This window comes from Hemiscyllium ocellatum, chromosome 19, assembly GCF_020745735.1.
Source record: "Hemiscyllium ocellatum isolate sHemOce1 chromosome 19, sHemOce1.pat.X.cur, whole genome shotgun sequence".
In the NCBI taxonomy this organism is placed as follows: Eukaryota; Metazoa; Chordata; class Chondrichthyes; order Orectolobiformes; family Hemiscylliidae; genus Hemiscyllium; species Hemiscyllium ocellatum.
This window is the reverse complement of record NC_083419.1, coordinates 35,462,525-35,475,819: the sequence shown is the minus strand read 5'-3', so window position 1 is coordinate 35,475,819 and position 13,295 is coordinate 35,462,525. Positions and strand designations below refer to the sequence as shown.

At 40.9% G+C, this 13,295-nt stretch overlaps 1 protein-coding gene across 1 annotated transcript in view; it reads right to left on the bottom strand.

Moving 5' to 3' along the window:
• dock4 (dedicator of cytokinesis 4) overlaps positions 1-13,295 on the bottom strand; it is a 458,861-nt gene that overhangs the window by 70,820 nt on the left and 374,746 nt on the right. The window contains exon 39 of the mRNA XM_060839361.1: positions 6,659-6,800. Coding sequence (XP_060695344.1) covers positions 6,659-6,800 — 142 coding nt within the window. The remainder of the gene's footprint in view (positions 1-6,658; positions 6,801-13,295) is intronic.

The window sequence follows — 13,295 nt, the reverse complement described above, 5'->3', positions numbered from 1 at the left end:
GCTAACAAATGATACCACTTCGTGATCCTCCTCAATGGTTTGCACATAATGTCCAATTAAGCTGTGGTTCAGTTGATAATACTCTTTACCTTGAGTCACAAGGTCCTGCCTTCAAGTCCCACTATGGGGCTTTGGTGGATAAAAACCAAGGCAGACACCATTAGGGGAGATGAGGTGTCAACTTTCAGATGAGATGTTAAACCACGGCCCTGTGCCTGGTCAGGTGAATGTAAATCATTGCAGGCACCATTTCAAATAAGAGTTGGCAGGAGCTATCACCAGTGTCTAGCTAATTTCCATTCATCATAATAATCATTACTACATTACTGATCATGTTGTCAACAACACAGAAAGTATATGTTGGTAGAATATGGATCGTAGTCTGTGATGCTAATACAATCAATGCAGAAGCTGAAAAAGTAATGATAGATGGTTGAGCAAAAACAGGTACAAGAAAAAGGCAGATGGGTTACGGTCAGGGGATGGAAAGGGAACTGGCAGGCAGTGCAGAAATCCCCTGTGGCCATTCCCCTCAACAATAAGTGTACCGTTTTGGATACTGTTGGGGGGGGGCGGGGCTAAACAATGGGCAAGCAGTGGGGCACAGGTCTCTGGCACAGAGTCTGTCCCTGCTGCTCAGAAGGGAAGGGGGAAGAGGAGCAGAGCAGTAGTCACTGGGGACTCCATAGTTAGGGGGACAGATAGGAGGTTCTGTGGGGAGGAGAGAAACTCACGGTTGATGTGTTGCTTCCCAGGTGCCAGGGTTCATGATGTCTCTGATGATGTTTTTGGGATCCTTAAGGGGGAACGGGAGCAGACCAAAGCCGTGGTTCACATAGACACCACCGACATAGGTAGGAAGAGAGATGGGGATTTAAGGCAGAAATTCAGGGAGCTAAATTGGAAGCTTCGAGCTAGGATGAACAGAGTTGTTGTCTCTGGTTTGTTGCCCGTGTCATGTGCTAGTAAGGCGAGGAATAGGGAGAGAGTGGGTGGGTTGCCTCCCAGGTGCCAAGGTCCGTGATGTCGCTGAATGTGTTTTTGGGATCCTTGAGGTGGTGGGGGGGAGCAGCCCCAAGTAATGGTCCACATAGACACCAACGACATAGGTAGGAAGAGAGATGGGGATTTAAGGCAGAAATTCAGGGAGGTAGGCGGGAAGCTTAGAGCTAAAACAAACAGAGTTATCATCTCTGTTCTGTTGCCCATGCCACGTGCTAGCAAGGTGAGGAATAGGGAGAGAGAGGAATTAAACACATGGCTATAGAGATGTTGCAGAAGGGGGGATTTCGGATATCTGGATAATTGGGCTCATTCAGGGATGGGTGGGACCTCTACAAACAGGATGGTCTACACCTGAACCAGAAGGGTACCGATAACGTGGGGGGGTAAATTTGCTAATGCTCTTCAGGAGGGTTTAAATTAAATCAGCAGGTGGATGGAAACCTAAATTGTCGTTCCAGTGTCTGGGTGGTTGAGAGTAATAAGGTCAGAAATGAGGTTCCAAGGTCGCAAGAGTTCACCGGCAAGCAGGAAGGTGATTTGAAGTGTATCTATTTCAACGCCAAGAGCACTCGGAATAAGGTGGGTGAACTTGCAGCGTGGCTTGGTACCTGGTACTTCGATGTTGTCTCCGAAATGGCCACATGGATAGAGCAGGGACAGGAATGGTTTTTGCAGGTTCTGGAATTTAGATGTTTCAATAAGAATAGAGATGATGATAATAGCTGGGTGGGGGTTTGGCATTGTCAGTCAAGGATAGTATTACAGTTGCAGAAAGGGCATTTGAGGACTCATCTACTGAGGTAGTATGGGCTGAAGTTAGAAACAGGAAAGGAGAGGTCACCCTGTTGGGAGTTTTCTACAGGCTTCTGAATAGTTTCAGAGATGTAGACGAAAGGATAGCAAAGACGATTCTGGATAAGAATGAGATTAACAATGTAGTTGTTATGGGGGCCTTTAACTTTCCAAAAATGACCGGAAATACTATAGTTTGAGCACTTTAGATGGATCAGTTTTTGTCCGAAGTGTTCAGGATGGTTTCCTGACACAGTATGTCAACAAGCCAACAAGGAGAGAGGTTACATTGGATTTGGTACTGGGTAATAAATCCAGACAGGTGTTAGATTTGGAGGTAGGTGAGCACTTTGGTGACAGTGACCACAATTCGGTTATGTTTCTTTTCGTGATGGAAAGGGACAGGTATATACTGCAGGGCAAGAGTTACTGCTGGGGGAAAGGCAATTATGGTGCGATTAGGCAAGATTTAGGTTCCATAGGATAGGAAGGAAACTGCAGGGGATGGGCACAATTGAAATGTGGAGCTTATTCAAGAAACAGCTACTACATGTCCTTGATAAATACGTACCTGTCAGGCAGGGAGGAAGTGGTTGAGTGAGGGAGCCGCGGTTTACTAAAAGATGTTGAATCTCTTGTCAAGAGGAAGAAGGCGGCTTATGTTAGGAAGAGAAGTGAAGGCTCAGTTAGGGTGCTTGAGAGTTACAAAAGAATGACTAGAGTCAGATTAGGGCCAATCAAGGATAGTAGTGGGAACTTTGGTGACAGTGACCCTTTCCGTCAATATTCACACTGGAAAAAGACAATGCTGTCGAGGAGAATATTAAGATACAGGCTACTAGACTAGACCAAATGGGATTGACGTTTCCAAGGATGTGGTGCTAGCAATTCTCAAAAGTGTGAAAATAGATAAGTTCCCTGAGCCTGGGATTTATCCTAGGATTCTCTGGGAAGCCAGGGAGGAGATTGCAGAGCTGTTGTCTTTGATCTTCATGTCGTCATTATCTACAGAAATAGTGCCAGAAGACTGGAGGAAAGCAAATGTTGGTCCCTTGTTCAAGAAGGGAAGCAGAGACAACCCTGGTAATTATAGACCATTGAGCCTGACTTCGGTTGTGGGTAAAGTGTTGGAAATGGTTATAAGAGATAGGATTTATAATCATCTAGAAAGGAATAAGGACTAGGGACAGTCAACACTGTTTTGTGAAGGGTAGGTCGTGCCTCACAAACCTTACTAAGTTCTTTGAGATGGTGACCAGAAAGGTGGGTGAGGATAGAGTGGTTGGTGTGGTGTATATGGATTTCATTAAGGTACCCCACAGTAGGCTATTGCACAAAATACAGAGGCATAGGATTGAGGGTGATTTAGCAGCTTGGATCAGAAATTGGCTAGCTGAAAGAAGACACAGGGTGGTAGTTGATGGGAAATGGTCATCCTGATATTCAGTTACTAGTGGTGTACTGCAAGGATCTGTTTTAGGGCCACTACCATTTGTCATTTTTATAAATGACCTAGATGAGGGTGTAGAAGAATGGGTTAGTAAATTTGCAGACGACACATAAGTTGGTGGAGTTGTGGATAGTGCTGAAGGATGTTGCAGGTTACAGAGGGGCACAGATAAGCTGCAGAGCTGGGTGGCAAATAGAGTTTAATGCGGACAAGTATGAGGTGATTCACTTTGGAAGGTGCAACAGGAATAAAGAGTACTCGGCTAATGGTAAGATTCTTGGCAGTGTAGATGAGCAGAGAGATCTCAGTGTCCATGTACATAGATCCCTGAAAGTTGCCACCTAGGTTGATAGGGTTGTAAGAAGGTGCACTGTGTGTTAGCTTTTATTGGTAGACGGATTGAGTTTGAGAGCCGTGAGGTCATGTTGCAGATGTATAAAGATCTGGTGTGGCCGCACCTGGAGTATTGCATACAATTCTGGTCACCGCATTATAGGAAGGATATGAAAGCTTTGGAAAGGGTTCAGAGGAGATTTACTAGAATGTTGCATGGTATGGAGGGAGGGTCTTATGAGTAAAGGCTGAGGGATTTAAGGCTGTTTTCATTAGAGAGAAGGTTGAGAGGTGACTTAATTGAGACATACAAGATAATCAGAGGGTTAGATAGGGTGGACAGTGAGAGCCTTTTTCCTCTGATGGTGATGGCTAGCATGAGGTGACATAGCTTTAAATTGAGGGGTGTTGAATATAGGACAGATACCAGAGTAGTTTATTTACTCAGAGTAGTAGGGGCATGGAATGCACTGCCTGCAACAGTAGTAGACCTGCCAACTTTAAAGGCATTTAAATGGTCTTTGGATAGACATCTGGATGAAAATGGAATAGTGTAGGTTAGACGGACTTCAGATTGGTTCCAAAGGTCGGTGGTGAATAGGCAAGGTCCTTATCCTAGGGTTGGACGGGCGGTGGGTTGGGGGGGTGAGATGTGGGGAAGGAGCCCAAAACTAGAGGACACAGACTTAAGGCGAGAGGGAAAAGATTTAAAAAGGACCTGAGGGGTAACTTTTTCATGCAGAGATGGTGCATGTTATGAAATGAGCTGCCACAGCAAGTGGAGGCAGTGGGTACAATTTCAACATTTAAAAGGCATCAGGATGGGTATGTGAATAGAAAGGGTTCAGAGGGATATGGGCCAAACACTGCCAAATGTGACTAGGTCAGATTGGGTTTTCTGGTCGGCACAGTCAAGTTGAATCAAAGTATCTGTTTCAGTGCTGCCTGACTCGACAATATATTCTTCGTATTAATAGCAGCAAGTCACTGGTCTGACAAAACAAATTACTAAGCGATAAATCATTGAGAGTATACCACAGTGTCAAGATTAGTGAAAACAAAACTGTCATCACAAAAGCATTTATTCTACTTTGAGTAGGGTGCATTAGTGCATTGAATATCATATTTTTGGGTTAGATCCTGTAAAAATCTAAAATCTTAGAAAACAGAAAATATATATGCTGTTACAAAAATTGGTATTGTTGTTTTCCCAGTGCCATCATTTACTGTAAGAAAGAAAGGTAAATTACAGCCATGCTCTATGACTCACACAAAAACCATTCTGTGCATTAACTATTTCTTAGGTACATCATGTTTCACAGAAGGGGACTTAGAGATTGGATCACAAATTTAAAAAAACCACTAATAATCATATGTGCTCAAGATTTAATTTCAAGATACATGTTCTAACAGGAAGTACTTGCCATCTGTTTCATGTTATTTTTACTGCTGGGATTGGGTTCTATCTTTAATCATCACACTATTTAATGATATGCAGATAAGAACAGATCCGAACTACATTGTGCCACATCATTACTTGCTATTTTTCAGAAAATAGCATAAAACACAGCATGTGATTACATTAGAAAAACACCTTTTCAGCCACAGTCAACTAATGAACTACATTGTGTAAAACAAAGGTTTCTTTTTGTAACTCCTCACAGCTGTAAAGCATGACAGCAATCTTGAAAAGTATAGATGGATTGCAGTTTTATAGAAACTCTGATCAATTATAGATCATATCCTTTTCTAAACTGATTGTCAAAAAACGTCCAGATCAAGCATTTAGAATAGATTTTCTATCACAAAAGTTTTTGTTGGTAATAGGTTTACCATCATTGTAATTGAACGCTTTTCTACTGTGATATGACATGTCAAATATGTTACGCTTGACCAGAAACCTTGATCTTGCCGAAGCATGAGACACGAGTTGTGTTTTAAAATGTTCTAGTTCAATCCCAGCAAGTTGAATGTGCTGTAGTTTAACAATTGACAGTATCATACTCTTAAATTGCTGTTAAGCTTAAAAATGTGGACATTTTTCTCAAGTAAGTTATCGGCCAATGTGACAATCCACTAAACACCTGTTGAGGGAGATGTCTGTAAGATGGATCATGCCAGCTATGCAAAATCACTGGGGAGTTGGGAAGCAGAAAATTTAAGGTGTATTTTAAGAATTTTATTTCACATACTGGAAATAAAATAAAAATTATAGGTGAACATTTTAATATATTGGACATCAAGTCAACTGTGTGCAATAGTTCTGGGCTTTCAACAGACATGGAAAAAATAAGATAATTAAATATTTCTCAAGTCACTGAGACCAGCAACTGTTTTTTTTTGGGCCATTTCATATTGTTTGTAGATTCAAATATAGACATTTTGGTCATGAAGGAAAAATCAAAATAGTCAGTATATTAGGAATCAAATTATCTTATCCTCCTTAATTTTGGTAATGGAGATGGAGGTGTGCTGTATGTAGATAGTGGGATTGTGACGATAGTGGGAAAGAGGAAGAAAAAAATGTTAACACATAGGGAATATCACTTTTGATGTGGTATGTCACGAAGTAGTAAGATAACAAGGTGGTTCCAGAAATTTCTTGAACAAAGTTCAAGTGGTTTATCAACTACATTGTGACCTTGAGACATGTCGTGTCTTTGGAAAACAAAATCCAGTTTTAAATCAGCAACATAAAGAGGTAGGTTGGAGGAGTTTGATGGATAATACCCTTCTTGATTGTTTTTGTTGCCATGAATTGTTGAGATAGAATTGTGCAATCAAAATCATTAAATTCTACCTGATGTGCAATTTATTTCACACCATTCAAAGTGCAGCAGTTAGAGTTTCATTATTCAAAGTCAGCAATATCTCCTATAATAGAAGCATGAACAAAAACCATTTCTAAAGAAAAAAATTATAATTCCTATAATAAACTGTATAGCTTCATTTTATCGATCTAAGCTTTACTACAATGTCTGATAACAAATTTAATATTCAAATTAATTGAAGACAACTCATCTGCACAATAGTCCTTTAGGTTCACGTCTGACCTATTCCACTCTTTTCTTAGGATACACTGTGCATCAGCCTGAAAAATGGTCTCTTCAGGCTGGTTGGCATGCTGCATAGCAATTGCATGTGGGAACTCATTCAACATTCGCTGTTGGAAAGCCTCCAATCGCTCATAGTCGTGTCCTCGACAGACAAACTCCTTGTTCTGTTAGAAATTAAACATGAAGAGACAATTACCAGTCAGACAGTGAACACAGTACAACCCAATCTAAGGGAAATAACTGTGTTTTAACAGTGACCTGATCAGTGACAGGCAGAGAGGGTTGTGCTAAATGTTACAGGAATTTAGAAAAGTGTGGGGAAGTGGGGAAGATTGCTACTGTGTGACTGTGACAACTGCATTTACAATCACGGAACTACCACAAAGAGCTCACAAAAAAAAAATCTGCAACAGTGTGGAGGCAAAAGTGGAAAATGTTTGACATGTCAGCTAGTCTTCTGCTGTAACAATGATGATTGCACTTGCAGCTCAATCAAGCAATATCGAGTTGAAGTCCAGTGTAACATCATGCCATTGGCTTTCATTCTGGGTTTACCTTGAGCAGTCAACTTTACTCAAGCAGCAAAAACTACTGCTATTTTTCTAGGTTAGTGAAAATAGTCAAGGGCTGCAAGAACCATACAGTTTGCACATCCCACGTTAATGCAGTATGTCATATCTGGGCTTTAAAAATCTAGGTAGCATTTAGAAGTAGTAATATAGAACATGGTTGAACAAAAACAAACTCAAATTGAGGTGCCATGAAATAGAACTGGAAGTGATTGAAAAGGTGTGCGGGGGTGGTGAAGACAAGAGCATGAAAACACAGCATCTTGCTGACTGGCAGCTCATCATTCATCTGGTGGGGTTGGGGTTCAGCATTTCACTGATCTGTAGGACTGTAAGCTGCAGAAGATGCTTATGGCCTATGTTCTGATTATTATCTCTGGCTCCAAGGCAGAGCACAAGTCTGAGCTCAGAGTCTGCACAGTAATAGCAGGAGCATCAGCTGTTGTGATGGTCCAATTGCACCGTCTCTGGATGGAGTCATATTTTCAAAGGGAGACTTTAAATTAATAACGATCTGAGAGATAACAATGCACAGGCTGGAAGTAAACTTCTCTGAACTTCTTTTGTGCAACTCTGATATAATTACTTAAGTTAAATGAGCTGCTTTTCCCCCTCATTACTGGAGTCCTCCTGAAGTGAGGATTTTATGCTTCAGCTATACAGGACATTGGTGACATCCTCATCATCATACATAAGAAAGGATATCAACGTACTTGAAGCAGTTCAGTGATGGTTTGCAGGACAATTACCTGGAATAAGCAGATTGCCTTCTGACAAAAGGCTAAACCTGTACCCTTTGGAGTTTAGAACAGTCAAAGGAGCCTTATTTGAAACATCAAAGATCCTGAGCAGACTTGACTGGGTGGGTGTCAAAATGATGATTCCACTTGAGAATTCAAGAAAGAAAATTGGGATTCTCTTGGGATAATCTGAAAATAGGGGTCATAGCTTAGAAATTAGGGTGCTCACTTTGAAGTCAGGTGAAGAAACATCTTTTTTCTCAGAGGGTTACATGTCTTTGGACTTCCCTTCCTCAAAGTGGTGTACGCAGAAATGTTAAATATTTTTAAAGGCAGAGGGAGGTAGATAGATTCTGGATTATCAAGAGATGAAAGATTTTTGGGATATGCAGAAATGTGCAGTTGAGATTAAAATCAGGTCAGCCATGATTTGACTGAATGGCAGAGCAGGCTCAAAGGGCTGAGAGAGGCCTATTCTGTTTCGAGCTTGTATGTTCCTGAAGTTTAAATCTGTCACAGTGCTGTGGAAGGACCACATGTTCTGGTGAAAAATTCCAGTGACTGCCAGGAAGTGCTGAATGCCCACTCTGTATCAAGCCCTTTCCCCACTTCACCACCCCCTTTATCTGCAGCTCCCCCCAGTCCTGAAGAAGGGTTACACTCCAAACGTCGACGTTGCCACCTCCTGATGCTGCCTGGCTTGCTGTGTTCTTCCAGCCTCCTATCTGTCTATACGCGAACCCCAGCCAGAGTGAATATATCTGTGCTCGTATTTGGCAGTGATGAAATACATAACAGTATTTCCTCAGAACGACTCTAATCCTCTGAGGCTGCTATTTCAATTTCAACACCACTATGCTCAAGGTGGCGGGGGAGCTTTTAATCAAAATCTTGTTACACATTGCCTGGAAATCTGAGGAACTGGCCTTGCTTCCTTAAGGTAATTGAAGATTTTGAGATGTTGGTGGTGATCCTCCTTGAACTGACCTCCTCAAAAGTTGCTCAAGATGCCCTTATGAAGTTGAGGTTCTGGGATCTTCCTTGACATAGGATACAAAAAGAACATCCTCTTCATTTACACAATTTCCAGGTGCATCACAACGTGCAGTAATTTCTTCCTCGTTCAATTCAACAGGGGAATGACACTTTGCTTAACGTGCATGACCACGTTACAACATGATTTGCACGCCAATTAGCTAACAGGTCAGCAAGTCAAGAGGAAAACCAATCAGTATGATTCTAAAAAGGCCTACAAGTCCTAAAGAAAACTCATGCCTGTTTATCACTGCAGTAATTACATTCTGAATGGACACTGAAACACACCTGGGCCAGGGACCGAGGAATGCAGCCAATACTATATGTTACAGGGTTCACTGTTTTCCATATGTGTGAAAGAATATTACACATGTAGAAAATAAATGGTATCTAGGCATGTACATTAAAATCACAAATCGAACAACAAATGGATTCATGAAATTAATCTGGAAAACAAATAACAGGGAGACTAGTTCAAAGTATGTCAGGAATAAATGTTAAAAACTAAGAAACAGTAACTATGGAATTAGTGGAAGTAACTCATAGAAAATGGATTGCAGTGCCATTTTTGGAGAGAATAAAATGAAGATTATGGTCAGAAAGGCTGAATCAAATGAGGATTTTCAATATTGTGTCTAAGTTAGGATTGTTCTTCTGAAAACTACATTTCTGATCTACAGGTAAATGACAGTCAGAAGTAGGTGCTGCCCTATAATGCAGAAGAGGAAAATAGAAAAGCAATCACTCTGAACTTCTCTTTGTGTGTTACCAGTTTTACAGCAGTATTGGCAAAGAGCTCTGGGAGCAGGTCACCCATCTATCCACGCTTATTCTCAAAAACACACTGAAGTGAGAACAGAGGAATCCCCCTGTAAAAAGGTAAACATATGTGGTCTTTGCTTTTGAGTGACAAGTCCGAAATAGCATAACTCCATGGTGCTCTCACTATGGTGACACGTAGTAAAAAAAGATATAATTCCAGAATACAAAATTTGTGAAATAACCTCTCAAAAACATGCATTTATAACATGGTAATATTGACACTAGCATAAGGGGTCAAGGTAAGTGTGCTCTGAATTAATCATATTGAGTGTGGGCTTTAATAATCCACCCACAACTTCATACACAATTAGGCTTTTAGGTTTAAAGATGATGGGGATGCAATAAAAAAACTGCTAAATGTGATGATTGCAAGGAACAATACTAACACTTTCATGTATACATCTCTATGCTATATAAGTGAAATAGAAATATCAAAGTAGATTTGATTATATTCATTGTATTGTTTATCCATAATTTCTGACATTTCAAAAGATTAAAAATCCAATGGTTAATATTTCTGGTTTGAAAACTAACAAAATTATAAGGGAATCATGACCAATCATCCATTATGTAAAACATTATCAATTCATTGTATTCCTCCTCCTTAATTTAGAAAAAAATAAATTTTAATTAGACTAAATAAATGTCAATTGCCATTTTTCCTTTTAGATTCTCATCCTCCCGTGTGGTGCAATATTTCCTCAGTTAAAAGATAGCCTGCCGCAAGGTCAATATTTAACGCTGCTCTTCTTGCAGCTGTCAGGTTGACGCGATGATTTTAAAGGACACACCATCCACTTATTCTAGATTGTTTACACTCCAGTGGAGAAAATGCTTCATTTTCACCTTTTTTTGGGTCGTGTCATACCAGATGCCATCCGCAGACTGGAAGCCAATTGGCTGACCTTGCTCTCAGGTACTTTTCCATTCTCTGCTGGTGGCTGATGTGTTTTGGTCTCCATTTGTTATTTTACCCCCAACAGTGGAAAATTCATGTCCAGGATTCATCACTTGTAGAAAGGAGATGCAAGATCATATCTGACTATTTGTTGTAGTTTTAGTCTGCTGTACTCAGAATTCTTAGTAAAAGTTTCAAAGAAGGTGGGTCACTCAGTGTTGCATTGTACTAAAGTGATTCTTTTTGTGCAAAAAATAGAGTAGATTTTGACCTTTTGCCGATTATCTGGTGGTGAATGAGGCTGCATTTCACAGATTAAAAGAAATGCTCTTCCAAGGCATTGTTTTGTGGACCAGGCCTTACTGAAATTGCATGTGAACTGCCACCAGCAAGGTACATTGAATATTGGAGATGTGTGCAGCTGGAGATTGGATCAACATTTCCACCAAGCTATGAACATGCAAAGCCTTGCAGCAGTCTGGAACATTCCTACAAGTCTTGTTTTGTGCTAAGATACATATGAGACCTTGTAAAACATGGGGCATACAAAAATCTAGCCACAGAAGACTGAAGGTTGGCAAACGTGGTGCCACTGTTTAAGAAGGGTGGTAAAGACAAGCCAGGGAACTATAGATCGGGGAGCCTGACCTCAGTGGTGGGCAAGTTGTTGGAGGAAATCCTGAGGGAAAGGATGTACATGTATTTGGAAGGGCAAGGACTGATTAGGGATAGTCAACATGGCTTTGTGCATGGGAAATCATGTCTCACAAACTTGATTGAGTTTTTTGAAGAAGTAACAAAGATGATTGATGAGGGCAGAGCAGTAGATGTGATCTATATGGACTTCTGTAAGGCGTTCAACAAGGTTCCCCATTGGAGACTAATTAGCAAGGTTAGATCTCATGGAATACAGGGAGAACGAGCCACTTGGATACAGAACTGACTCAAAGGTAGAAGACAGAGGGTGGTGGTGGAGGTTTGTTTTTCAGACTGGAGGCCTGTGACCAGTGGAGTGCCACAAGAATCAGTGCTAGGTCCTCTATTTTTTGTCATTTACATAAATGATTTGGATGTGAGCATAAGAGGTACAGTTAGTAAGTTTACAGATGACACCAAAATTGGAGGTGTAGTGGACAGCGATGAGGATTACCTCAGATTACAACAGGATCTTGACCACATGGGCCAATGGGCTGAGAAATGGCAGATGGAGTTTAATTCAGATAAATGCGAGGTGCTGCATTTTGAGAAAGCAAATCTTAGCAGGACTTATACATTTAATGGCAAGGTCCTAGGGAGTGTTGCTGAACAAAGAGACTTTGGAGGTCAGGTTCATAGCTCCTTGAAAGTGGAGTCGCAGGTAGATAGGATAGTGAAGGTGGTGTTTCGTATGCTTTCTTTTATTGGTCAGAGTATTGAGTACAGGAGTTGGGAGGTCATGTTGCGGCTGTACAGGACATTGGTTAGGCCACTGTTGGAATATTGCGTGCAATTCTGGTCTTTTTCCTATCAAAGAGATGTTGTGAAACTTGAAAGGGTTCAGAAAAGATTTACAAGGATGTTGTCAGGGTTGGAGGATCTGAGCTACAGGGCGATGCTGAACAGGCTGGGGCTGTTTTCCCTGAAGCATCGGAGGCTGAGGGGTGACCGTATAGAGGTTTACAAAATTATGAGGGCATGGATAGGATAAATAGACAAAGTCTTTTCCCTGGGGTTGTGGAGTCCAGAAGTAGAGGGCATAGGATTAGGGTGAAAGGGGAAAGATATAAAAGAGACCTAAGGGGCAACTTTTTCATGCAGATGGTGGTATGTGTATGGAATGAGCTGCCAGAAGATGTGGTGGAGGCTGGTACAATTGCAACATTTAAGAGGCATTTGGATAGGTATTTGAATTGGAAGGGTTTAGAGGGATATGGACTGGGTGCTGGCAGGTGTGACTAGATTGGGTTGGGATATCTGGTCGGCATGGACAGATTGGACCGAAGGGTCTGTTTTCACACTGTACATCTCCATGACTCTATGAGAAAGCAATACAACTGTATTTTAAAGAGAAGTTCAGTGTGATGACAGCTACTCAGATTATTTTTGTTGAAGCTAGAGGAGCATTCCTGCTTCTCCACTGGGGAGGGGGTTGGCAATGCAACAATTAACTAAGCTGCTTCACCTCCCTCACCTGTACTTTTACTCCATCAGAGGAGAACTAAAATGCCAAAGGGTCCATATTAAGAATATATGGTCATATGCCCCTTTCAAAATAGAATTGATTGCATTGCTGGTGGAAATGTGATGGTAACTCCTCCCATTTTGATGTGATTTCAAAATTTACCCCAATTTCGTAAAAAGTAGTAAAATGTGAATCAGTTATTTCAGTGCTTAATGTGCATATAAAATATTTCATATAGGAGTGAAGAATATCACTTTTACAAATCTGGATAACCCACAAGCACTTTGAATACAAAATTGTGATTCAAGATCATGTGGGGAAAATTATGTCTCATGACACACTGGTGTAAGATTTCTATCTCGTACTCCATAATTAAAAAGCTAGTTCATGGTGTTTCAGAATCTAGCTTCGAATCTCTCTTTTTCCCTCCTGAT